The 27,435-nt window shown below is 40.3% G+C and overlaps 2 protein-coding genes across 4 annotated transcripts in view; one reads left to right on the forward strand and one right to left on the reverse strand.

Moving 5' to 3' along the window:
* atf6 (activating transcription factor 6) overlaps positions 1–2,326 on the reverse strand; it is a 36,292-nt gene extending 33,966 nt beyond the window's left edge. The window contains exons 1-3 of the mRNA XM_031318237.2: positions 2,059–2,326; positions 1,220–1,296; positions 476–545 (exon numbers count right to left, since the gene is read on the reverse strand). Of these exons, the coding sequence (XP_031174097.1) occupies positions 476–545; positions 1,220–1,296; positions 2,059–2,158 (247 nt within the window). The 5' untranslated portion in view covers positions 2,159–2,326. The remainder of the gene's footprint in view (positions 1–475; positions 546–1,219; positions 1,297–2,058) is intronic.
* An 8,746-nt stretch (positions 2,327–11,072) lies between these two features.
* rxrgb (retinoid X receptor, gamma b) overlaps positions 11,073–27,435 on the forward strand; it is a 35,558-nt gene continuing 19,195 nt past the window's right edge. The window contains exon 1 of one of the 3 annotated variants that reach the window (XM_031318240.2): positions 11,073–11,330. In XM_031318240.2, coding sequence (XP_031174100.1) covers positions 11,300–11,330 — 31 coding nt within the window. In that variant the 5' untranslated portion in view covers positions 11,073–11,299. Of the gene's footprint in view, positions 11,331–21,381; positions 21,856–27,435 lie in introns of those variants that run through there. The other 2 variants (XM_031318238.2, XM_031318239.2) reach the window with 2 other exon arrangements.

Here is a 27,435-nt window from a genome sequence, read left to right on the forward strand (position 1 = left end):
TTTTTTAAACACCGAACCTGACCCATACACGGAATTTTACCACTCTGTGTCGCACTTGACTCAGCAGCTGCTCCCGAGTGAGACATAATGAGACTCGGTCTCGGTCGTTGCTTTAAAATGACGGGTCTGAAGCACGGATGTCTCATTTTGTTAAATGCCTGTTGCCTCCTCTGCTCGCATCTCAGGTGAGAGGGACTAAGATGTGAGGAGAGGAGATGAGGAGAGGAATTGAAGAAGTACAAACTGAGAAATGAGAAGAGGGGTTCAAGAGCCCATGAATGAAAAAGAAGCAGAGAGTGAAGCGGCACCACAATCAATCAGCAGGACTATGTTTTTTGGCTAACATAATTTGTCTGCTTCAAATCCAAAATGTTTCCATATTGGCACAGTTTTAGTTTTCTTTGAGACTACCGCTGCTATATCTTGTCTAACGTGATAGCTATGTCTACAGAGATGTCAACATGTGTTGCTGTACCTGTGCAGGTGCTGCTTGTGTCCACTTCATTCCACGGCGGTATGTCGATATCAAAGTCCAGCTCACTGGCCTGAGAAACCAAACACACACTTTTTAAACAATGGACCTCATCAGAATTCAGATTGGCAACAAAGGCCATCTCTGATCACAGTCTACTCTAAGCAATGTGCGTATAATCACTGAGCCATGCATTTCTGCCATGTGCAGAAAACAGCACATCAATAAAACTCTTGTAAGAATTCCTTTTTTTTTTTTTTTTTTTTATTTAAAAATGTTATTGCACACAATGTATGTGAGGTGCTGCTGTTCCTGTATCACATTTTTTTTGTCCCCATGTCTCCATTAGCACTAGCATAAGCATTGGCTATTCGTTCTGGGGTCCACACACATACAGTCATACACACTTATACACATAAACAAAAACAGCTTATCTCATTATTATTATTATAAACATTTAAGTACGGAAGAGAAACAAAATTGTCATCCTTTAAACAAACATTAACCCAAACACAATTTAAATTATTCCTAAATTGTTTGGAGATACTGCTTTAACAAAAGCACATGAGTGTTCTTACAGTTGTTCAGAACATACTGTGCTACAATGTTAGCTAATGATCCACCTGTATCTCTAGCTCTGCGCCACTGTTAACAAGCACATGTCTTTCCATTTCAGTCACAGACTATAAAACTGGTTTCAGTAAAGCAACATACATTTGCATACTGAGAGAGGATGAGGTTACTCACATAGCCGGCATGCTCCAGGGCCTGAAGCAGCTCATCTGCATCTCCCAGGTTGTCCAGCTCATCAAACAGGCTGATGTCTGTGTAACAACAAGCATACAGCACATACAACATCTGGTCAAACTGCTTTCAATCCATTGATCAGTGCCTCTTTAGATAATATTTCATTTCATATTATTATCCCAGCAGCAAGTGTATGCAGTCATACTTTTTGATTAAAATATTGGATATACTGGATATGAACTGGCAAATGAGATAAGCTCAACTAATTTATTTTATTATTATTATTATTATTATTATTATTATTCTAGATAGTTCTGCAACTGTAAGCAGTTGTACAATATATAAAAAAACTGTTAACAAAAGCATTCCTCCTCAGTTTTGAAGTTATATAAAAAGGGATTGCCCCTAGTTAAAAACTGTGCCTATAAGCATATATACAAAACATTCAACAGTTATCTATCTATGCTATAAGCATTAAAAGGGGGGGTCAAAAACAAGTGCAGCAAACCATCTTTTCAGCAAAGTGTATGCACCATCATGTCTGCTCTAGAGCATTGAAGTGCTGTGTCTATGTTAGAGTACACTGTGCACTGTGTGTAATGTCTGCAGCCATACTGCTGGTTAGTGTTTTTACATTACATCCAGGTTACATCACCTAACGTCACATCTAGCTAGCTAATGCTAACTGTAGTAGCAACGACTTTAAGCGTATGTAAACACAAACACATCCAACCTCAAGCGTATGGACCTTCTCACACTTGTCATTTTAGAGGTACGTCTGTATTAGTTATATATGTTTCCCTGTATGGGTCTGTAGAAAGCAGTTAACCGAAGCTTACCCCACTCTCCTCCATGGTCGATCGACATGTCGCCTGTCTCACTATCCATCACCGGATATTGTTGATGATTTCCAAAGTATAACGTTGAGTTGGATGACATTCTCTTTCAAATTCATTCGTAAATTGTCTCAGACAAAAAAGTCGCAATCAAGCAATGGCTCATACGACTCATTCATGGTGTAGCTGTTTGGTTGGAAACTTCCTGTTTTTGACGCTCACATTCGATAGATACACGTCCGACTTTAACGTTGATCTACGGGTGCCACCGAGGGACTAATGTGTTAAACAGCAAACGCAGAAGTGCTGTGGAGAATGTACAGTAAACTGGTGCTGCCTAACCAGGCCACAAGGCGGCAGGATAGTACTGCAGGCTTTGCAGCATGGCGCAAAAGTGTGCTCCATAAAGTTGACCTCTCCTTTGATTTGTGGATTTAATCTGATAGAATAGAGAACAATTATAAATGGACCTTAGGTTGGGATTGTTTTACCAAACTACTGTTTCCAAGCTGAATAATCAACTTTGGTGCTTACGTTTTAAACCCACACGGATGAAAACTCCCGAAAGTGCTACTGTATGTGTAAAATCAAAAACTACTGAGTTCACCTGTCAACTGATCCATATCTGTGACAATTTGGCAAGCTGCACTGTTGATGCCCATGATTGAAAGTTCTGGAAAAAGGTAATGAGTGGCCCTTGAGTTAGGATTGTTTTGTCAAAATTCAACCAATAAGTGTCTGATAGCCTGAATGATTTAGGCTACCTGTTCAGAAGGAACCAAAACGGATGTCCTGTTCATAGGCTGGGCCGCTGGGTGTCCTCCAACCATCCAAATCACACAAAACCTTTACTGGATTATTCCCATGTGAAGTTGTGAAATATACAATAGTTTGACGAGGTAGTAGGCTACTCTCTATGTTTATAAAAAGCAGGGACTGCACAGTTACAGGCTAATGTTGCCTGGGCAACAACCCGTTTGCCCTTATTGGCAGAAAAAACCTAAATAATTATTTTTTTATTTACTTTTTTGCTGTTGTGGCAATCCATCATTAGTAAAGTTGAAGAAGTTTTCTGACAGAAACAATATGTGGTGCAGGCACGAAATATAGGCTACTTCTAATTAAAATACATTAGTTTGAAAGTTGCTCATCCACATTACAGTTCTTCTCTGTAGCACCTCCAGTGGACATTTGTTTCTCAAAACACCTGAGGGCTACCTGACAGTACATTTGTGGCGCTGCAAAAACGTGGCCAGAGGTACATATATATCCCATGAGACCAGGTTGAAAACATCAGTGTGGCCTCCATCAGCAGGTTCAAACTCCTCTGAGACGTTTAAGCTGAATTATGAGTCACTTCCTGTTTGGTGAGTTGATGGAATGTTTTTACTCTTCCTCCTAAAAGATGACAGAAACAGGTTGGGACTGATTTCCTCCTCTGAGTTATTTTAATGAGTTCAGGCACAGGCTTTTCACAATAAGAGAATCCCTTATGAAACAGAAAAACAAATGGCAAAGATGGGATTTGAACTCACCACCCTCAGACTGTGCAGCAGTTTCTGTTCCAACTGAGCTCTGAGGGCTCTGAAAAGTCATTTAAATATTTCAATTAATTTCAGTTGATATCTGTGAAGCAGGTTTCAGGTTATTTAATGGCTAGATAAATGTATTACACTATATTAAAGGGTTTTGATTGGTTATAACTTATGTCTTGGAAAGGGTTAAAGGTTTTTTTGAAAGATTATCTGCACATTTAAGATGTTTTTAAGGGATTATCTGTTTAAGAGGTGTTAGGGGCAACAGAAGGAAAAGACAAACTTTGTTTGATGAAGGTGACGTTTTTTCTTTCTCAGTCCCGCAGATGGTCCAGTGGGGCCTGACGCTGACTGACACCCAGGAGATGCAAGTTCACACCCCGTCTAAGGTAAGTCACTCAGGAGTATTTGTGATGGATGGATGTGGTAACCTACGTTGATTTGAACTTGCGAATTTTCAACATTGATTTCAACTTGCGAATTTCAAACATCGATTTCAACATGCCAGTGTCAGATTTTGTAATTTGTTGTTATCACTTTAAATTTGTTTTAGTCTGTAGTCTGTTATTAAAGTATTAAAGTAGTTAAAAGTGTTAAACCCCTTAACATAAACAGAATAACATGTCATGTGACCTTTAACACAGAAAGAGAGATGATTAATATTAAAGAGACTGTCCTTCCCTGAGAAACTTTCCCAGAGGTCGTTTGTGCAATTACAACCTGGTGCTGCCCTCTAGTGGCCGTAGTAGATGATGGGAGCAAACCAGGAAGTAAAGTGACGAACTGGCTGCACTAGTGTTCAGTTGTCTAAGTGCGTTTTTAGCAGCGTATAATACAGTAGAGAGGGTTTTCACCGACGTCACGTTCTGGGCGGTAACCTGGATGCGCGGCCATATTGGAGGCACTCGGTACAACTGAATGGAGTAATGGAGTATTGTGCACTTTGGATACTTTAATACTTTATGTCTAAACAACAGAAAATCTCATCAAAACCGTCCAAGATGCAAAGGCATGGAAGGACTTGGACCACAAAAAAGGCGCGATATTTTGAGAAATTACAGTTTACTGGCGGTGCAGATCCCTACAAGTTGGCTCCCTCTTCTTGGATCCATGACGACCCGGTGATTCTTCCTTCAGTTGCATATCCCGATATAGTCAACTACCTGGTTTTCTCGCCGAGCCCATACACAGCGGAAGACCTTAAATCCTACAAAGGTTTGGAGACTTATAACTTATAACCAGATGGTGTGTGGATGGGTGAGGGCGACGCAGTACCAAGTCATTAACGACCAATGTGTTGTGAAGGCCAAAGTAAGTAATGCAATAACGTCTTTAATCAACCTAACCTTAACTGTATGATATCATTGCGATACTCAAGGTGTAGCCAAGTGACTCTCAATAGTTTTTTTTTTTCATTTCAAAGACCGAACAAGACAGAGTTTTCCCTCGTAGATCCTGGTTGAGCTTTGCCAACCACAAGCGCCTCCTTCCCTCTGATAACTTCTGGCATTCCTCTCCCTGGTTTTTAATAACTTTTGGAAGTCGATAATATTCCAAATGTTTTTCTCGGTCTGACCTATTGGTACAACCTAAAACACGGCAATAATTAACCATTTTCCTTGACGCCGTTCGGGATCTACTTCAGTGCCTGTGCTTTGTTGTGATGCGGAGTACCTCCAACATGGCGACTTCGGGTCTGATGACGCGTCGTGAAAATCCTCTATACTGTATAAGATACGTACGTAATTCTGTTTCTAATCCTTCTATTTAAGATGAGGTCCTACCGCAAGGCTACAGAGAGAGTGAGGAAGAGCATGTGGTGCATCACACAACAAATCAGACAGCTACATAATGACAGCTACATCTCTAATACATTAGAGAGTTACTATAAAAGATGATGCTGTGCACTATAGTATTCTTAATTTAAGAAGCTTCCACATACCTTTACAGTGTGATAAGGAGAAAGATTGATCTTGCATACAGCAATAGCCCTTCCAAATGTCTGTGCCCGTCCCTGATAAAAAGTCTTGATGGGATACAGATATATTCATTCATTTCTACAATAGCCTTCTTAAAAAACAAAAACAAAACCATTGAAGGGACAGATTGGTTTGGTAGTATTTCTGATGTTAGTCAGCCTGGTGAATTTAGTTTGGCTAGTTTGTGCGTGTGTTTGTCTCCTGTCCTTTCAGGATCACGATCACGAGGTGCTAAAAGGACAAATGGGTCTGAGGACAGTAACAGTCTGAGTTGGTGTGGAATGTTTGGATGGATGCTTCCACAGGGCTTATGTGCCACTTGCGTGTCATTTCTCGTGTGAATTGTACTTTAGTGTCATGACAGGCAGAGCAAACATCTGGCTTTGAACCCCTTTAAGCCTATAGAGAGCCTGTTTGAGGGCAAAGCCTGTGTGAAATAGATTATAGGTTTTCCATCATAACTCTGGTTTTATGAAAAAGTAAGTGGGTAAAATGTATTTATGTAGCTCTATTAAAAGGCCTATTACAGAGATAGATAAAAGAAAGACAAAAAAAGAAAGCCGGACACCAGCAATACTTAAATCAAAGAATCTAAAGTTATTTTTTCATTAAAAATTATATATATATATATATATATATATATATATATACTGTATATAACATGAAAACAGTTATATAATGATTTATGTGGCTCTGTGTCAAGTCTGACAAAATAACTCAACAGTATTAACAGAAACCCTGAGTAACAAATCAGGAGTGTAGTTTTAAAGACACCATAGAGTTGTGTAGGATTCAGTTTTCTTTCATGTAAAAGTCAGAATATCTCAACCTCTACTATTTTTATTTGTCTCTCTTTCCCCTAACTTTATGGAGGTGCACTATTTAACTGCTGAAGGCGATTTCATGTAACAGTCATCAAAACAGCCTATAATAATCTCTGGTGTTTGGTGACCCGTTCCCGATTTGCTGAATCAGTAGGCTACATGAATCATTTGAATCAGCACATGCAAATGTCAGTGCACCTATAATTTGAGAGTGCCTGTGGTCATGAAACAAAATGTTTTTGAACTGCTGTAACTGAGGGTCACAAAAATACTGTAGGTCCTGCATGTTGTACACATATAAAACACAGACATGACATATTACACATTTAGTCAAAAGCTATGTCAGCTTCCTGTTTAATGCTTTCCAAAAAGCAGCTGCTTATCCAGTCAATCTGTAAACAGGTAGGCCTATGTTAACGCCGTAACAGAATAAACCTTCTTTTACGGGGTATAGTCTTTAGACCTTGTTTGTGACTTTGAAATGGCACGGGAGCAGCGGTAAGTGACATTGTGTGCTAAAAATCAGTGGCTGGGCCTAATCCTTCATGGGCATTTCAGGTCGTAGTGAGATTAACCTGAGGTGGTCTGGCTGATTCCCTGCTGGATTGGTTCAGCACCATTCTGAAAGAACAAGCCCCCAGTCTGTATTAACTTATTACAGCAAGGTAAAGATTAATATAGAGGTCAGCCATCTGCCTGGAGTCTGTGGTTCACCCACCGTTAACATAAACCTAATCAACTAATGTAAGCTATATTATTTCATGAATCACTGGTGAGTCCAGTGTAATGTTTATATGCTCTTTGTTGCTAACGTGACAGTGTCTATGCACTTCCAAGGTTGCATTGTAGCTCAAAGTCAAAGTGTCAAACATTCCTCCCAGATCTTAAAAATATAATCCATGTGTCAGGCTATATCACGTGTTCTGATGGTAATGGTAATGCACCCGTGTGGGATTGGAGTGGTGTGGGTAATGGCATGGACGGTGTCTTTAGTCTGTGGATAGTTCACCGCTCATCATATTGATTGTGTGCAAAGCCCCTCAGATCAGACACAGACAGCAGATTAATAGGTTAACCTGATTGGTTGGCAGAACAGTTGAACAGAACATTTGCGTAAAATAGAGTATTTGGGCTGACATTGCTGTTGAAGCTTCTGCAATATGTCTAATTTTTGTAATTTTTTAAGTATGACATCCATATTTATTTATATTTTCATATTATTAGAACATTTAGATCATAATAATAAAGCATCACAGTAATGATGGCAGACTTTGAATATTCCCTTAAGGTTGTATTTACATGAAAATGTTTGGGGAACAATGCTATATAATGTGAAAATCAGGACAATCTAGGAGAAGTGCCTATTTAAGATGGCTAAAATGATTATATTAACACTAAATTATTGCATCATTTAACAGATTACATTTAGATTATCATGTTAAGATAAAACAAAACCCCAGACAATATCTAGTTTCACATCATGTTATTTCAATGGGCTATATTGCCTATAGCTCTACATATTAACAAAGATGTCTGTTCATAGATCAGCCATCAGATCAAAGCAAGATCCCCCCTTTAATAATAAAAATAATAATATTAATGAATTTTATTTATGGCCCCTTCTCATGTCACTAAAGCTCACTTTGAAGCCAATTAAGCATTTAAGCAGAGTTTGGGGCGGCTGTGCTCTATGTCTCATGTCATCTGTATGATGGCTGAATATGATACAACTTTACTAGCACATTTGAGGGTAGAGATACAATAGCACAACGTTGTCCACTTGAGTCCAATTATCTCCATGCAAATCTGCTTTTGAAATCTAACAATTAATGTCTGTAAGACTGCTGCAAAAACAGAAAATTAAATTTGGAACTTGTTTGCACAATATATGACTCTCTTTTATAACTGTAATGCTAAATCTTCCACAATACTAATGAATAATAATCTATCATGGCAGATTACACTAAACTCATCGATGGACATAAAACAAATAAAACTGTCATTCATTGCAGTAATCATCATTTTTACCACAGAGTACAATACAATACCACAAACGTATTGTGTTTTGTGTGTCTATAATTTTGATTCTTTGGCCTCTTTGGAAGAAAATTTCAACCTCAGTGGGTTATTTTACATGAATAAAATGAAAACCTGAAATCAAGACACCGCTGTCACTAACAATGACCAAAGACAAAAAGCCCCATGCTGGTGATCAAACAATGTAAACCTAATTAGGCGAAAAAGGAAGAGAAACTAACGGTAGATGGTGTTATTCATGTGACAAAGGGCTTTTAATTACTATTTACTACAAAACAAATTCATGTAAATTTGGCAGAGGCCTGTTAGTGTGTCGACAGCCTGTTTTCAATCAGACATACCTTACAACACATGCTTTCTGCAGAAGAACTGAAACAGAGTTCATCCATCACTGAAGATGTTGTAATAAAGTCTGAATACTTGTATGTTTGTGCAATTGCAATTATGCTCTGTTTTTTTTTTAAATACTTAGAATAGTTGACTTGCATAAACTACTTTACTCCCATTCACCACGCAAGGCAAAATAATTTGTTGGTGAACCACTAACCCAGCAGTGAAGAGGAGCGAGAGAGGTGGAGGACGAGCTTCTTCTAAGCAAAGAGAAACCCCTTTGCAAAAGGGAGTTCGAGCTACATTTCATCTTTTGTGTCCCAGATTGATGACCTATGAGATGGATGATGTTCTGTAGTGCTGTGTGGCATTGTCTTATCCTGGCCGACACAAAGAGGGGGAACACTTATCATCTCAGGCTTATGTATGGAGCAGGGGGCAGGGGTTGTCAGAATTGTGAAGAGGGTCCAGGAGGGTGGGGGGTGACCCCCCCGATAAAGCGCTGCGGAGATGGGCTAATGACAGCAGAGGCAGATGGAGAGAGCCGTCTCCCATGACGACGCAGCCAGAACCTCCATCCTTAAGCCAGAGAAGGACGGATACAGAAAGAGAAGGAGAGAAAAGAAGGAAGGGGCCAAAAGCAGAGAGAAAGAGTGAAAAAAGACTTGGTGTGTGTGTGTGTGTGTGTGTGTGTGTGTGTGTTTGGATGCCAGTCCACGCATTAATGTGGTTGTGCTCTTTGTATGAACACATGTCAAGTGCTGTTGACTTTAAAGGGGCGGTTTGTTTTTCAGGTTTGCGTTAGCCTTTTTAGCTGCACTGCAGTGACTTGCTAGCAGGTGGCCCAGGTTTGTAGAGCTTGGTTTAGGATTAGGTTTTCGGACATTGTTTGGTGGGAATGGTGGTGAATACAAAGGGATTAGTGCAAAGGGTTGCTTCATTGACTGTGAGTGTGTGTGTGTGTGTGTGTGTGTGTGTGTGTGTGTGTGTGTGTGTGTGTGTGTGTGAGTGGGGGGTTCTGAAGTTGATTGATGAATTGGATATCCACCAAAATAAAACATGTTGCTCTAATTAGGCAAAAACAAAAGAAAAGGAACCTAAAAATTATCAAAACAATTGTATGATCGGTGAGGGTCGTTTTGGGCAGCAAACATTACTGATATTGTGACTTTATTTTCAGAAATAATTTCTTAGAAAAGTAAACCAATAAACTGTTCAAATTTGAATTAAAAATTTCCAAAAAGATCCACCATTCATTAAAAGAGAAAAACACGTTATGTCTAGTTCCCACGTTCCTCTCCTAATGGACTGTAGAGGGGAAAAGCCCTCCCAAAATCATCTCAATGCCTTGAACCATGTGCCACCATTAGGGACACACAAAGGGAGATCTGACAAATGACCATTTTAATGTCCCTCTTTGACTTTAATGAATTTATACGTTATCTGGCCCTAATGGAGTCTGCGGTGGAGGGGATTGGCGCAAGACCATAACAAATGAAAAGGTCTGATTAGTGCAGAAAGAGCTATGAAAAAAATGCCATTCATCTTGGTTAGCATCCTCCTGTGCTCTTTTATGGGGCGCTGTTACAAGGACGGTGGAGCCGGGGGTGCTTGTCCCATTAGCGGGGCGGCCCAAAGGCCCGCTGAGTGGTCAGCGGCCCGGCGTTGACGGAGCGTCTGCCCGCTCCGCAGTTCAAGACTGTGAATGCCTCAGTGCGGCTTGACTCCTGAATAACCTCCCGAGGTACCGGGAGCTTCACCCCAACATGACCCCGCATTCTGAAGAGGGGTGTGGGGGGACTCCGGGGGGTACCCAGACCAGGACTCACACTAGCAATAGGTAAACACTGGAGAGATCCCCCCAGACAAGGACGGCAGGAGAATAAAAACAGTGTTTTACGTTTGAAATGTGCATTCAGATTAAACAGACTAAGCAATGCCCGATAAAATATTTCATTAGATTCCATAATACAGATTAGGCTAACAATTATTTGGGAGGTAAAAATCAGTCTTTGAAAATTACACTTTAAGAAATGTAAAATACATGTATGTTGTGGTAGACATAACGAGGTCATAAGGCCTACAATCAGTGTCTGAATGTTCAAAATAATAATAGTAACAGCAGAAAATGCCAGCCTCATGTTTTTCTTATCTAAATTGGTAGCTATGTACTATCAGAACTTGCTGGGAGCAGTTGTTTTTGGCATTAAGGGAGATATTTCAGATTTAGACCATGCTGAAAAGCGATTGGAGGGAAAAAGCAGGCTGTATTGAAATACACCGCCGTCTTTTTTTCTTTTTACATTTTACTGTGAAAATATTGCAACACGATGTCACTGCAGGAGAGATGTTTCGTCATGATCGTGTTGGAGCTTGATATCGACCACTGTTGTCATTGGGAGAAGCCCTGTTTTACCGCCCCCCCTCGCTGGGCCCCCGTGTAGAGCCGCCTTGCAGAGTTCAGTCGGGCTGGGAGAGGAATGCGCTGGGATGCGGAGCAGCACCGACTCTAGGAAATCAACGCAACAACTCGCACAGTATGGACAGTAATGATCCGTATTTACACCTCAGTAAGTACGCTTCAAGGATTTATTCAGAGCTCAGTCTGCCTGTTGTGTTCCTCGCGAAGCTGCAGCATTTTGTTTGGACTTATGAGGAGAGAGTGCGTTCGTTTCATGGCGTCTTCTCTACAGCCTGCGAGCTGTGCGCGAAAGCGTCCGCGGACTTTAACCACGGACTCCCGTCTGTGAATCCGTTTGTTATGCTACTCTCTTTGTTAATTCTCGTTTTGCAACTGTGCCGATTGAAACGAAAGCTGCGACCAATACAAAAGTCAGGTGATCGTTGTTGTGCCGGTCAGGCAAGGTCAGAGGTTGGCACTTTAATTGCGCTTATGTAATTTATGGCGCTTGTCGCGCGTCTCTTGCTAAACTGTTTGAGACAGAACCACAATTTATTTGTCTGGGGTGGTCGTCAGATCCCGAGAGAAATGCACGAAACAGCGGTGAGGAATGGCGGATCTCTACTGATAAACAAACTTGTAGGCTACTTTGTGGTAAAAAAAAAAAAAGAGTGTAAGACGCGCCCAGGTCAGCGCTGTGGCTACATTCAGCTGAATGACAGCATGATGTGATTTTGCTCAGTAAAGCTGAACTCTGCTCTGACTCGGCGACGTTGCCCTTGAACCAGTTGATGCCTTTTTCTTTTTTATTATCGTTTTTTTTGTGACAGCAACATGTGGGACACACAGGCTACATATACATAGTATGGCAAATAAGCGTCAGGCCTCTGCTTCTGTTTTGCTTGTTTGTAAGTTTCGAACCTTCTTTTAGATTAGACTATAATATCTGAAGTAAGTCTGATGCTGTTTGAGCTCCACTGAGTCACACACTATATGCATCATTTATCATGGGATGTTTTTTCTCTCTCCCTGAGAGATACACTCATTGTCAAACCCCACTGCAGTAGAGATATGCCATGTGCTTGTAAACCCCTGTTTTCTGTTTGGGGAATGGATAATAATAGTGTACAAGATAACAAATAAAACTGGTCTTTGAAGACAAAACTATGCTACCCCTTTATGTTATCACAGATATCTCTGCACCATTTTGAGGGGCTGAAAATTGTTTCCATAATGAATGTGATTCCCAGGGGAATGAGAGAGACATCTGGATGGGAGAGCATGTAGAGGGAATCCCACAGCATACAGGAGTAACAGAGCAGTCCCTCTGGGCTACAGAGGCTTTCTTGTTTGTCTTCAAAGACTCTGATCAGACAGTAGTGTCATCTTAAGGTTTATTCAGACTAGGATTTTATCAGACCACTGTATTATTGTGCAGATATATTTTTGATCCTTTATTATTAAGTATGAGATATTAGTTAGTCATATCCTGCTAATCAGTGGCGTGTCCAGACCTTTTTGACTAGGGTGGCCCAGCTGGGGCACTGCCTGCATACACGCACGCACGCAAGCACACACACACACACACACACACACACACACACACACACACACACACACACACACACACACACACACACACACACACACACACACACATGCACGTCACATTAATTTACCATGTATCCACTTTAACTCTTAGCGACCCACCACAGACCATGTTTGTCTGATGTGATAGCAGGTCAACAGTTAATGCCACACAGAAGAGGTATACAACATCTGAAAGCTGGGAACATGAGGAATACTTGCATAGCAACATGCACGTTTCTCCATTCATAAATCTGTAATTAACATTGTGTTTTGGTTAGTATGGCTATTCTCATGCTCAATTACATCTCATAAGTTGTTGCAGCAATATCGGGGTTGATACCATTTGTTACACAGATTTGGTGCAAAATTTAACAATTTTTTTGACCACCAGGATTGATAGAAATGGTCGACCCCTCTAAAATACCACATTAAGACACCAAGACCTTACGGAAAACCATAGAAAAATCCAAGCAGTGATTTGGTATTAAAAACTTTTGAGATTTGGATATTTGTCAGCATTTGGATAGCAAGCACTTTTGTTGTGAAACTGCTCAGAAACTCCCTGATTGTCAATATGCTGAGGAAAGTCATGCATCCTCTGGATGCCCTAGATCAGTAGTTTGTAGTTGTAAAGTTTCATTAGGCTGTGATTATCCTCAAGGTCACAACAGGTCATTTTATACAGTGCATGCAGTATACATTCATAATGGCCAAAAATTGCATTGGGTTAGCATAAAGTGGGCATTTCTGTAAAGGGCTAGTCTATATCGATGCCTTTTCATTTATGGGATTGTTCCGGTGCTGCCGGAGGTTCTGCCGGATCTCCCTCATTTTTGGCTGTATGTCCCCCCAACTCCGGTTGATTCGGGAAACATACTAGAGCTAGAACCGACAATCAAATTATATTTATCTTTTTTTTTAAATAAAATTCTCATCCCACACTTGACAGCCATTTTAATTCCAGAGCTTGACTCCCTACATGCACGTTCCACCAAAACAAGTTCCTTCCTGAGGCTATTTTGCAGAGACACTGTATCTGCGTCCGGCGCTTAGCGCCACCCAAGACAATTACGATTGGTTTAAAGGAACACGCCGACTTATTGGGAATTTAGCTTATTCACCGTAACTCCAAGAGTTAGACAAGTCCATACATACCCTTCTCAAATCCGTGCGTTCTGTAAGGCTGTCTGACGGCTCCAGAGGCAGCAGCCCATCACAGTACATGCAGGTGAATGGTTCCAGCAATCCTACTGCTCCCAATAAGTGACAAAATAACGCCACCATGTTCCTATTTACATGTTGTGATTTGTATAGTCACAGCGTGTACAAAAAACAACGTAACATGAGACACAGCCATCTTATAACTGTAAACAAACCGGGAACTATATTCTCAGACAGGTTTGCTGCAAAGCAAATCATTCCGCCCAAGTACTATATTCTTCCGCCTGAGAATATAGTTCCCGGTTTGTTTACGGTTAGAAGATGGCTGTGTCTCATGTTACGTTGTTTTTTGTACACGCTGTGACTATACAAATCAAAACATGTAAATAGGAACATGTTGGCGTTATTTTGTCACTTATTGGGAGCAGTAGGATTGCTGGAACCATTCACCTGCATGTACTGTGCTGGCCTGATGCCTCTGGAGCCGTCAGACAGCCTTACAGAACGCACGGAGATGAGAAGGGTATGTATGGACTTGTCTAACTCTTGGAGTTAAGGTGAATAAGCTTAATTCCCAATAAGTCGGCGTGTTCCTTTAAAGAAATCCCAATAAACCAGAGCACACTTTTATTCTATCCCGCAATGTTGTGTGGACTAGCCAGACCTTCCTCCTCAGCGCTGTGAAGATAGGTCTGGCAATGCGAGACTAGTAAAGGGGAGACTCGTAGGTACCCATAGAACCCATTTTCATTCAGATATCTTGAGGTGAGAGGTAAAGGGACCGTTTTTGAAAATGAGATTGTAATTTTTAATAAATAGACCTACCAAACTAATACAATAGTGCAGCATATACATGTAATATAAAACTATACTGTGTACTATAAAAAGTCCTTAATTACAAAATCCTAATAAATAAGCCTAAGGTCCCACCTATGACCAGGCAGGCAGTCACAGTTTAAGATACAGATAGTTTAACATTTCACTTATACTTAATTTGTAACTTTGGTTTTAATTGAGACATTTCTAATTTGAATTGCATTTCAGGGTTTATCAAACTGTTTAGGAAGTACGAAGAGTTGCCATTTAAAAGATGCTCATCTCACAGAATTTTATCAATCTTGGTTTCAGTGGAGAGTTTTGTTGTCCCATTATGGTCATACAGTAATGCTGTTGCAGCTTTCCAACCCACAATTTCTGGCAATCTTAGTAAAATGCTAAATATTTGTAATTTTTAAAGTCTAGAAGTACTGGTGGTGAATCAATCAGTTATCAGTTTAACCCTATAAAGGATAGTTTTTTTATCCTACTATGCCCACAACTGTGATTTATGATGTATTTTTTGCATCAACAGCCCAAACATTAAAACATGAAAACAAAATAAACTCAACTCACATCTTGAATGGGAGATGGTCACTCTAAAATGATCTGTCATCAGTGTGTGGCCAAAGCGAAGCAGTCAAAAAAAAAAACAATCTGGTGATTATGTGCAGATTGTTTCGTGAACCACTCAGCTTTTCCCAGACATGTGGTGTTTCAGCAGGTTTGATGCAGGCCTGCCCTGGGCTTTAAGTAGAATCAGCATTTTTTTTTTTATCTCTTAGCTCTTCAGCATTTTTTCTTTAATTTTCCGTCAGTGGAAGTGATTCTTAGACGCACTGACGAGCACCCACTCACTAAATTTGACAGTGAGAACATATTTAGCTTGCAGATTAGGGAAGTCATGGCAGAAAGAAGAATGGGATGGGAGAGTGAAGGAAGCAAAATAAAGGGGAAATGTGTGGGGACGGGGATGGGGACGGGGGACAGGGACGGGGACGGGGAGGTGATGTGAACTCTCATCACTTGCCAGGGGTCAGAGATTCACTCAGAGACAGAGAGGGACACACCCAGTCACACACTCATGCCTAAACTTCACAGCTGCAAATATGCCGACCTCCTATATACATAGCTTATTGCACAGCAAAATGTGACCGTGATATCATGTGAGTTAAAGAATGTGTGGGTGGTACAATATGACTGTGAGGTGCTGGCAGTATTAAACCTGATCTCTAACGGCCGATCCCTGCACATAGCATTCCCCACCCACTCCTGCAGAATTTAATAAACCATACAGGTAAAGGGGTGTGGCTCTCTGCAGGTATTTGCTCAAGAATTCTGTTGCTTTGAGACCTGCAATGCCTCAACACATGCATTAGCACACAATGCACACAATGGGTTTATTCCCAGGCACTTTTGACTGAGTGTGTGTATTTATGTGTCAGTGTAAAAGAGTATGCCTATTGTCTTGACTGTGTGTGAGTGGGTGCTAATTGTGAGAACAGGATTAGGGAAGATAAGGGGCGTAAGGAGGCCATTCTCTGGGCTAATTGCCAGTTATTAGTCATTAGTGAAGAAGGTCAAAGCCTTGATTTAATTCCAGCTTTAATCAAGCAGAGAACCTTGAAAAGCCCACGGGCTGCAGCGGTGTTAGGTTGTGAGATGTCTATAGCTATTTCTTTGCTAATTATGCAGTACCAACATACATGTCACACATGGATGCACAGCGACTCTAATTTTCCATGCACTGAACATTATGTAACACATCCCTCTGATCTTAAACATCTATGCATTTCAGTGTTTGCATCTAATTAAGTCATCAATCGCAAAGGCATAACAGCTAAATTTGTGGCTATATTTTACATCAAGTGTTGAATATATTACTGTCTCCTCCTGACAGTGTAGCTCAGTGTAGAGTATTATGCAACAACTTTCACATGCACACACACATGGAGCAATAGCTGTTGATGTGTCTCTAAAACCAAAATTATTCCCAGTCATCACTGCAGGGTAACATTATTGGTTGCCAAAAGAATAAGTGGATAGGCGACAGTGGAGGAAGTATTTGGATCATTAAATTAAATACCACACTATGAAATACTGCATTACAAGTAAAAATCCTGCATTCAAGATTTAGTTAAATAAAAGTACAAAAGTATTCGCTACAAAATGTACTTAAAGGTGCAATATGTAATACAGTTACTGTATTAAATCCAAAAATGACCACAATATGTCATCAGATATTAAGGAAACATGCTAAGTTGAAATACTATCTTTTCTAACAACAAATGCTAAAGCCAGTATTTCTCTTTTGAAATTTCTGTTTGTGTTTTGCCCTGTGTGTTGTTATCAACTGCCCAGTTTGACAGCCAGGCCGGGTTAGCAGATATAACGTTACCTGTAAAAACGCAAACCCAGTGCGCTACAGCTGTATTACAGCCATAGAAGCAGCAAACAAACAAACGGGATCAACAGAGATAGATTCTACCCGACCTAAAAAAAACCTTGGCATGTTTCTAACAGTTGATATGACCAGAGATGGGTAAATATTGGAGATGTGTTTAAAATATGGAGACAGCTTAGAGCCCAAAAGAATGCAGAGTTGGCTAATTTCCTCCTGAACAGGTAAGCTTCAGGCTAATTTATCACGGCTACTAGGGACGGGTATTTTCAACATTTGTGTACTCACATTGAATTATGTAGAGTACTTGAGTTGGTTACTCGCAAAAACAATTGAGACATAGCCAATAAAGTGATCCTGACTGGTCCTGGCTAACGCCGCCATGCTAACACGTCATAACTGCTAACTTAAGCTAACGTTACCGGAGGACCAGGCAAGCAGGCCACAGCTGTTTACAGCGTGTAGCCTGTTCAGCGGCCGTAGCCGACAAACGGTGAGCAATTTTAAGACAAAAAAGGGTGACTGTGAATTGGGTAGCTGGGACCATGAGTTTGCGCTGTTTTTAGCGGTTGTTGCCGTCATTTTAAGCCGAAAAAGTGTGTCTGTCAGTGGGGTAGAAAGGACGGCGAGGTAGTGGTGTTTTTAGCAGTTGATGCCGTAATCAGTCGGATACAAAGCTCTGCGTAAGCACGGGCTTTTATGACTGTCATAGACAGCATCTATTGTTAGCTACTCCGCTGTGCTATGCAGATATGTCTGGCTATTTGAGACTAGCATCTAGCAACATTGTTGGATACTGAATTCTCAAGCTGGCAACCTCCGTGACATTCGAGTCTGGGGAGGAGGGGCCGGGGTGAGATGACTCTCTCCAGTGTTTTGAATTTGGACTGCAATAACTATTTTAAATGCTAGCTTTTTTTTTTTTTTTAGCTTTAAAGTATCCAATGTACTCATTATGTAGACTGTACTCTTGACAGTGTTATGTTATATTATTGGATTGTTATTTTTGATGCATTAACTTGTAAGGAGCAGTGGAGCTAATTTTAACTCCTTCATATACTGAGTAGTTTAATCTATAATGATATACATTTATAAACTGAGCATAGGTTTTGTAACGTAATGTACTTCTAACTATAGGAGTAAAATAAATGCAGTGGAGAAAAAATACAGTATTTGCTTCCGAAATTTACAGTAGTGGAGCTGAAGACATAGCAGAAAAAGGAAATACTTAAATAAAGTACAATCTCAAAATTATACAAAGTACAGTTCTTGAGTATATTTACTTAGTTGCTTTCCACCACTGTGTATAGTTATACCGTACAACATCCTTTGATATACCCAGACAGAGTGTCTGACATTTTATAGACTAAACAACTAGTCACTTCATCATACTTAGGATTTTTTGACAATTATTAACAGATCAATCAATAAGGAAAACAACAGTTTGTTGCAGCCCTATAGCCAGAATCAGTCCCAAAACAAGTATGTGATTAGAAAGATAAATAGGAATGGGCCTGATGATGAGGAGAGATTTATGGCTTTCAATTTCGTTTGACTGACAAGGCAAAGAGTTCTTCATTGCATGCTGTGCCCCTCAGGAGCAGCAGGTAACAGTACATTATGTCTAATTAAACCTCTCCATTGAAAAGTATAAAGAAGATGCTGAAAACCTTGCTTGGCTATTTTGAGTGCTCTGAGTGCAATTTTAGTGTACTCCTCTCTACGGTGCCCCTAACAGCTCAACACACTGCGATTAAGAGAACCCATGCAAATAGACACAACACAAGCAGATGAAGTGATGCACACTGCTGGGGCATGCTTGTTGCTGCCATGGTTTGTGGCTTATGAAGTTATTGAAGTCTGCTATCCGTGATGGTGATCACATGATTCGAATATAATAAAGAGCAAAACGCTAACGCTAGGTTAACAGCAGATATCTGCAATAACATATGCGATCACGATGTTCAAATAAGTTGACGGATACCTGACTTCAATAACTTCATAATCCACGAACAGCAACAAAAAGTGCTGCATGTCACACTTTTTAGACTGTTCTTCATGCCTCTTAATTGAGAGGTTTAATGAGACATTATGTACTTAGCTGTTACCTGTTGCTGCCATTTTTGCTCCGCAGGGGCACAGAGTGCCATGAAGAACTCTTAGCCTGGTCAGTCAAACCAACTTCTGCTGAGCCATAAATCTCTCAAAATCTCCTCCCATCAAGAATTGAAGATGTTTCTTCATTTCTTCACAAGCACACATTGTAACATATTTTTCTATTATTTTTTGCTTTTCACTAATTTCTTTTTCTACTGCCTTTTCCTACAAATGTCCACCCAACCGAGTGTGTTGCTTGATCAAAACTCACTGCTAGCAACGAGAGGATGTAAATAGAAAACTGTCTCCTCTTGAGATCCGTTTAGCGGGGCAAACTATCTGATTTATTGCTTCTCTGTTTCTCAGTCACGTCTATACAAGATTTACAATTTGTAGATACAAGTATACATGACAGTGATGACAAAATAGCCATTAGATTATTAGTCAGATTATTAGTTGCCAATTGTCCTCCTCCGTGTTCATAGTCCATGATGGATCTATGAATGCTAATTATGGCACTCAGGGTTAATTTGGCATGTTTTATGTGGGCCATGACACACTATTATAACACAGCATGCATTTAAGAAGGACTGTATTATTTTAGCTTCTCCCTGCGGGATTTGTTACGTCTAAAAGAGAGGCAGCAAGTGTCTCTTCTTCTTCTCCGTCCTCCCCTCTTCTTGTGTCGGGCTGCTGAGTCTCCTGCCAGGTTACTGTCACTGAGGGGATCTAGTTACTGGTGGCTCTCCTTCAAGCGCTGTATAGACATTTGATCCAGCCTCATGCAGGTGCACTGCACAAGAAAACTCAGTTGAGTCATATATAGTAAAACAGATGCACACATGTTGGGGAAGGCTTATCAAGTTTTTTTGTGCTATCTGTCAATGCAAATGACTGTTTCCAAAGCTTGAAGGGTAGAATAGGGCGAACATTTGATAGCATGGCAGGATAGATTAAAAGGAGCAGCTGCAGACTAAAATCAGTGCCAATTTCACATTTATTGGCTAGGGGTATTTTCTGGTGATAATGATATGACATACTTCAATGGCCAAGAATGCATGCTGCCTCTGATGTTGTTAATCAAAGTTAACTCCTATTTTCGTAGGCTGATTTAAGTGCTGTTTGTTCCATTTTATAAGGAATAAGTCTGTTCTGATACACAAAGCCTTAAAACGATCGGACTAAAGATTGAATCCAACCCTGCATGGGTTTTGTAGTTTATTTAGGTTCCCTTTGGGTTTGTCATGAATTGTTCCGCTTTGCTTTTAAGGTATATTTTTGGCCTGTGTTTGCATCTGGGTTTTCACTTTGCTGTGTGTTTGCTTGACCATCCACTGAAACAGACAATTCCTGACTTCCTGGAAAGCTTGTTAAACACACAAACATACTAACAATGTACACGTAGGCAACTCCGCATGCCTCAACAGTACCATTAAGCATGCATGCTGGCACAGTTATGTCTGGGCATTAAAGGAAACAGAGCCATACTATCATTCAGTTCAAAAATAGATTAAAGAAATCAATACTTGACCAATACAGAAAGGAATAGACAGAAACATAGAAATGGAATTGTAATGTAAAGGTATTGTTGTAAGTTATTGTAAGACATGAAATATTGTGTGCTGTATTTGCAATTTGTTTTGTAATAATATGAGGTTGTGAAGTAGGGGCATGACCTAATAAGCTGTATGCTTCCGCCTGCTCCTTCTCAAACTTATCTTTTTTTTTTTTGGTCTTTGGTAAATTCTGATTGTTTGTGTTTAAAAGTGGTTTACATTTTTTAAATTTCTTTTCTTTTGCAACATTGTTGATTGTTCGAGATAAATAAATCAAATCAAATCAAATCAATTCAAAGCTGTTTTGAGGGAGATAGAAGAGAGAATTCTTTAGCCTCTGGTTACTTCTTGTCACTTCCATTCTCAACACTCACATCCCATTTATACCACCTACACATTAGAAAGAAAGTCTGTGACTCATATTCAGAAAAAGGGAAGAAAATGAAAAAATAAATGTCATTGACACATAAAAACCTCTGCTGACGACAGGAACATCAGTGTCACACTGTCTCCCCGTGTTCTCTGGTCCTGCTTCCTTTTAAGAGGGAGCAATCAGAAACTTCTGGTTGTACTGTACACTTGGTGTGCAGTACACATGACCACCCTCCCTCTCTGTGCCAGACACCCTGTTCTGCCACTACGACAGGTGTCTCTGTACAGAGAGTTTTATCAACGCTGAGAGAGAAAGAGACACGCTTTGAGTGGGCAGTAGAAGAGCTGATTTGTGCAGCAGTCGCTCAGTAAACAGTTCCTGTGGGATTGGTCTCTGGGAAAGGATAATCTGGGTAATCCTATAACCGGTGGCGGTGGACTCAGCCTCTTTAGCTCTTCCCTTACGCCCCGTCCCTTTTACTCGTCGACCCCTCTGTTCCTGCTCTGTCCTGAAAAGTGGTTGATGGGAGTATCCACGAAATTTTTTTTAGTTTGTGACTGAGCGAACACTTGAGTCGGATTCCTGGTCCTGGGTGAGTGGCGTCCGGCCAGGGCCACACTTTCACCCGAAGGCATGTGGCACCCCATGTCATCACCTGCAACTGGAGGCAGCCCTGCGAGGGAGATAGGTTATGGCCACTGTGAGTAGCCGGGATTTGTTTTGCTTGTATGTTTGTTGTTGGATCAGATCAGATCAGAATCAGAATGTATGTTGTCTGTCTGCACCGCTGTTGCTCTGTGATTTTCCACAGAAGTGGAGCTTGAGCACTAAAAGCTAAGGTAATGCCTGTAATCCCACTCTTTGAACACATTATTTTAAATTAATTTCGCCAGCAGGAGAAACCTGCAACTAACAGGGCAAATTTAGCAGTTGAACTTCTTTGCATTTGGGGTTTTCCTTATGGATTATATATGATCCTCGCTGTAATAAATGTATTTTTGTAGGGATGGTATCTTTAAGATACACATTTTGTGATCTTATTGGCCCCCAACAGCTCAGGTTTTGTCTTTAAAATCATTGGATCATTTTAACCAATTGTGACAGGTACAAGGCCTTGTTGTTGCTTGTGACTCACTTGAGGTCTCAGATGTGGTCAGCGGGGATACCACTCAACTTCAAAGGACGCTTCCAGCTCTCATTGCCTTGTCCTTCACTATCAGTTTTTCTCTCAACACTTGTCCCTTCCTATTACCCCTCACCATCCTGCGTTCTCTTTCTGTCTGTCTGCTGTCTGTCACCCTGCATCCTTCCATCAACGCTCACTCTGATGAGGTTTCTTTGCTTTTCCTCCTTCCTGTGTTTAAAGAGGTGTGGGAGGTGTTGATGTGAGCTTACTTCCACACATACTGTCGTCGGCCCATTAACTGGCTCACTGTGTGTACGTGTATATAATGTAATGTGTAGGTTCTTTTCTCTAGTGTCCTTGAGAGAAGCATGTGACGCTCCTGTTTACAACGGTAGTTCGTCTACGCTGAAGATGTTCATTCATGCTTCAGCTCTGGGCTGATGAATGAATATAAATAATAGTGGACACACTGCACAAAGCATTTTCCAGCTTCTGATCTTGACCCTGGAGTTCAAAATGTCCATGCTAATCCACCTGTGCTGCATGTACATGATGTCTACATTTTCTGTTCTGCTCTCTCCACTGAGAGCACAGCAGCTGTGATTACAATAATAATCATCATTACTCAACAATAATGTTTGAGCTTCAATTGAATCCTAGGAATAATTCGTCAAAACAACTGGGCTAGGGTATATTAAAAGCTAGAGGATTATACTAGAGGTTTTGCATGTAACATTAACTCTCAAGATTTACATTTTTTTATTATTGGTTTTCTATGTTCTAGACAGCCATTAATTTCAGTCCATAGCAGTATAAGGTGAAAATAAACTTTTCAGAGACTCCATACTTGAACCGCTGCTTACAAGTATAGAATTCAGGAGCTACGTTATTAGAAAATAAACCTGCAAGACAAAAATAAAACAAGCAAATAATGTAATTTTGGTTCTATTTCAAGCTTATTTTGAGTTTCTGTGAGTTAATTTCCACATTGTGGTTGTATGTATAAGGTAAGAAATTAATAATAATAAGTTAAAGGGGTAAAACATGCAAAGCTACCAGTCCTTTTAGGGCTTTGGTATGGCAATGTTCGATCTGCCACTAGCTCCAGATTAAAATAGATCGAATGGATTGCTATGACATATACGTCCCGCTCAGGATGAATCCTGATAACTTTTCCTCTTGGGGCCCCATCAAGTCCACTGTTTTATTGGTTAATGACCAAATACTAATAGGCTTAGCTGCACTTTGTGTTTAGTGCTAAAGAGCTAATGTTAACATGCTAACACACTAAACTAAGATAGTGAACATTTTAAATGTTATATCTGCTAAACATCAACATGTTATCATTGTCTTTGTGAGAAAGTTAGCACAGACTTTAGCATTCAGCTTAAAGCATGATTCTAAGTACAGGCTCACAGAGCTGCTAGTATGGCAGTAGATGACATGTCTTGTTAGTACCTTAATCGATAGCCAGATTTACATACAAATGTTTGTTTAATGTAATAATTTGAGGAAGGTCATAGTCTGTACATCGCTCGTTTTCGTCTGACGCAATTTTGTGTCTGTTAAGTGAAGCGGAATCACGTGTACGTCTGTTTTCTTTTAGGTTTTATCGACACACTTTTCCACCTCTTTGTCCATGTCCAACATATTTTCTTTCCCAGTTTTTAGACTAAACTCGAGTAACTGTAGCTACTAAGCTGGTTGATGAATCTGGCTGTCTTTTTAATATCTGGTCACAGATCCAGAGGTCAGGTCACCCTGGTCACACTCACTTGGTCACAGCATGAGCTAAGTGTGTTAGTGTGTATTCTGTGTGTGTGTGTGTGTGTGTGTGTGTGTGTGTGTTAATGGCACATACCCATCTCTCCATGGTCCTCTGTAACAGTGAGACAATACTTCAGATGATGCTTTGGTTTGCGTCGGGCCTTTCAGTCCACCTGTTTGTTTGTTTTCCAGGAGTGCATGGTCAGCCTGTTCTGCCTGTCTGTTAGCTCTTGTTGGTTAAGGTCCAAACTTTTTGATTACTTGCAAAACAATCTTTATCTCGTCCCTGTCTCAGCCATGGCCTCCTCATCGATCCTATGCCTCTGTGGAAAAAGTATCCCGCTAGCCAGTCTGTGGTGTTTGTGAATGTGAGGACATGGCAGCAATGGCCTACATATGGGAAATACAATATGATGATGTGTACTTTATGTTCATTTGTTTACCTGAAATTTTATGTTATTTGTTTGAAGCTATGCTATAGGGAAACTACATACCGAGGGGGGATACAGTAGATGGAAATGGAGGTATTTTTCTTCTTTTCATGGAAAGCGAATTCTCTAGAGAGTTCACTCACTTCAATTTAAGGTCAGATAAGTTTGCCAGCTCAAGTGCTTGTGTTGTCAGAGCAGTATCCCTTTATGGGAAAAACATTTTTTTCTTTTTATTAATATTTTCAACAAGAGAGAATGCTATACATATACTATATACTATAACAGTATCTGTTCAACTGATGTTATGGGCTATATTTATTTTGCCGTTAAACTCCAAAAAGGTAGTCAAAAAATGGATCAGGTTACCTTGAAGCAGCTTTGGACAGTTTGCTGTTTATGTAACAGTAGAAAATATCTTTTCTCAATAGAGAATATATTATTTTCTCTCACCAATAACTATTTCAATCTCCTCAATCGCAGCTGTGCAGAAAACAAACAAGCGCTTTTCTAAATTATGGATCTAATGTTCTCAGCCAGGCGGAGATTAGGCGTGTGTGGTGGTGGGATCATGTGAGCGTTGGGGAGGGATGCCATTTCGAAGCGGGACACAATGCGCAGCCCCATCCACCCATCGTCCCTTCCATCCATTCATCCATCCATTGCTCCCTTCCTTCCTATCTGGCTCTATCCCTGTCTCTGTCCCCTCCTCGGCCTCCCACCTTCTTGACAGCTGGCCCGCTGAGCTGCAGATACTTACCCAGGGATAAGAGGATTTACTGACACAATTGATCAGACACCAACCTCATTTAGCACAGAAATGAATGTTCAAAGGGTGGTGATTTTGTCCTAGTGTGTGTTTTTTTCTTTTCTAATGTGAAAGACGACGAGTGTGTGTGCACACGGGGAGTGTGTGTGTATCAGACGAGGGTTCATGGCTGGCGCTCATGAGCTGGATTGGCAGCGAAGGGATTTCTTAATTACATGTCCGCTGTATCTAATGAGCTCCACAGGCTATCCGTCTGATTACTTTAGGATGCGTTCTGCTCTGTCACTTGGTCACTGTCAGCCTCAAATACGGGCATGAGAGCATGCACTCTCGTACACACACACACACACACACACACACACACACACGCAGACACATAACTGACATAGGTATTAAACAGATCGATGCACACGCTGAGGATCCATCTTTATGGGGGCTAATCTGATAGAAATTGTTTTGTTGTTCAGAAGTCGATCTGCTGCTCTCACCCCTCATCACTCACTGCCCACTCCCCCCCCACACAATATACACTCCCTGTGCTGGTCTGTCTCTCCAGACAGGAGATATTATTAGCTAGTGGGCCATGGGTTTATTGAATTACCACACAGTGAAGTGCTCCATCCAGCCACTACCCAGTAATTAACAGTAAAGGATTTAGAGGGTTTGTGGTCTGTGATGTTTCTTTAAACTTGTTGATCGGCACATCAGTGTGATACATCTGTGGCTTAGGCTGTTCTTGGCCACAAATGTGAGAATACATTGTGTTTGACCTACATAAATGATCATCTAAAGCATACAGCTGCTGTTTGATGGTGATGATGATGTGGCATTGGTGCTCTGCGTATACAGGGAATCTGAAATTGTTTACACTGTTTCAGATTACTTGTTTACATTGTGATATAAGAAATAATGATTTAAGCATTTTCCTTTTGAGTGTATACAATATTAACGCAAAGAGGTATAAATGCAATTTACTGATCAAAGTTCATTGTGGGACTGCATTTTTTTCACTATCGATTCAATTTGTCAATTATTACTTTGACAATTTTTTCTTTATAAAAAATGCCAGGAAGTAGTGAAAATGCCTTTGACAATTTTCCAAAAGCCCATGCTCAATTTGCTTGTTTTGTCTGACCAACAGTCCAAAACCCAAACATTTTATTTTATTTATGATTTAAAAAAAAACAGAGAAAAGCAGCAACTATTGATATGAGATATGAGAAGCTGGAGACAGAGAATTGTTGAGCTGATTTAAAAGTACGTTTTGCACCTCCCTTTTGTCCAGTACTGTATGTGGTGCCATTATGTCATTGTGCCATGTGTGTCAGTGCATATATATATATATATATATATATATATATATATATATATATATCTTATTCTGTGGGAGACCCGATATATCATAAATCCAGATATAAATACAGTTCCTACACTATTGTCACCAAGACAAATCCTTGTATATATAGTTATAATGGTTTCACATCAGGAATGAACAATAAAATTAATTTAGCAAAATAGCCTATTTTACTACTATCTTACTAAATAGTTTACTCAAATAACTTCTATAACATTAAACTCCAAATCTCTACAAAACATCTAGTAAACAGTTCAGTCCAGAATCATTAACTGGTCATACTATAATTAATTAGGACAAACATATCAAAGGTGAGCCTGAAAGAAAATTTCATATGCTGAAAAAATAGTATTTTTACATTTATTGCTGTTGAAGCTAAGTTATGATGATTAGTGGACATCATCCATCCTGTATTCAGATCTAACTTTGATGGTCTACTGCTGTTTTAATGGCATTATGCTATTCGCTGGAGATTCACTTTTTGTGCGTCCCCTCGCTGCAGTCATTTCTGAGAATGATCAGTGTAACTGCTGCAGATAGGAACTTTTTTGACCTTGGTTCAGGAGTTTGGCAACAGGCGACCTCCTTTGATGTGCACCGCCGGTGGTCAAAGGTGCCCTTCACTGCTCTGTCTGTTTGTTTTGCTCTCAAATAGATGCTTGTGTTGCTGCAGCACTGTATAGGTTCACACAGAGACTGACAGGAAGCACTGGAACTAAATCTGTGTCTTATGATATTTCAGGCTGTCTATGAACAACCTCCCAGTGCTTGCTAATGTAGTGTCCTCTGCTGTGCAACGTGTGATAGGCATGTACATTCCAGAGGCTTCTTTGTGT

This window comes from Sander lucioperca, chromosome 2 (genome assembly GCF_008315115.2).
Source record: "Sander lucioperca isolate FBNREF2018 chromosome 2, SLUC_FBN_1.2, whole genome shotgun sequence".
Taxonomy (NCBI): Eukaryota; Metazoa; Chordata; class Actinopteri; order Perciformes; family Percidae; genus Sander; species Sander lucioperca.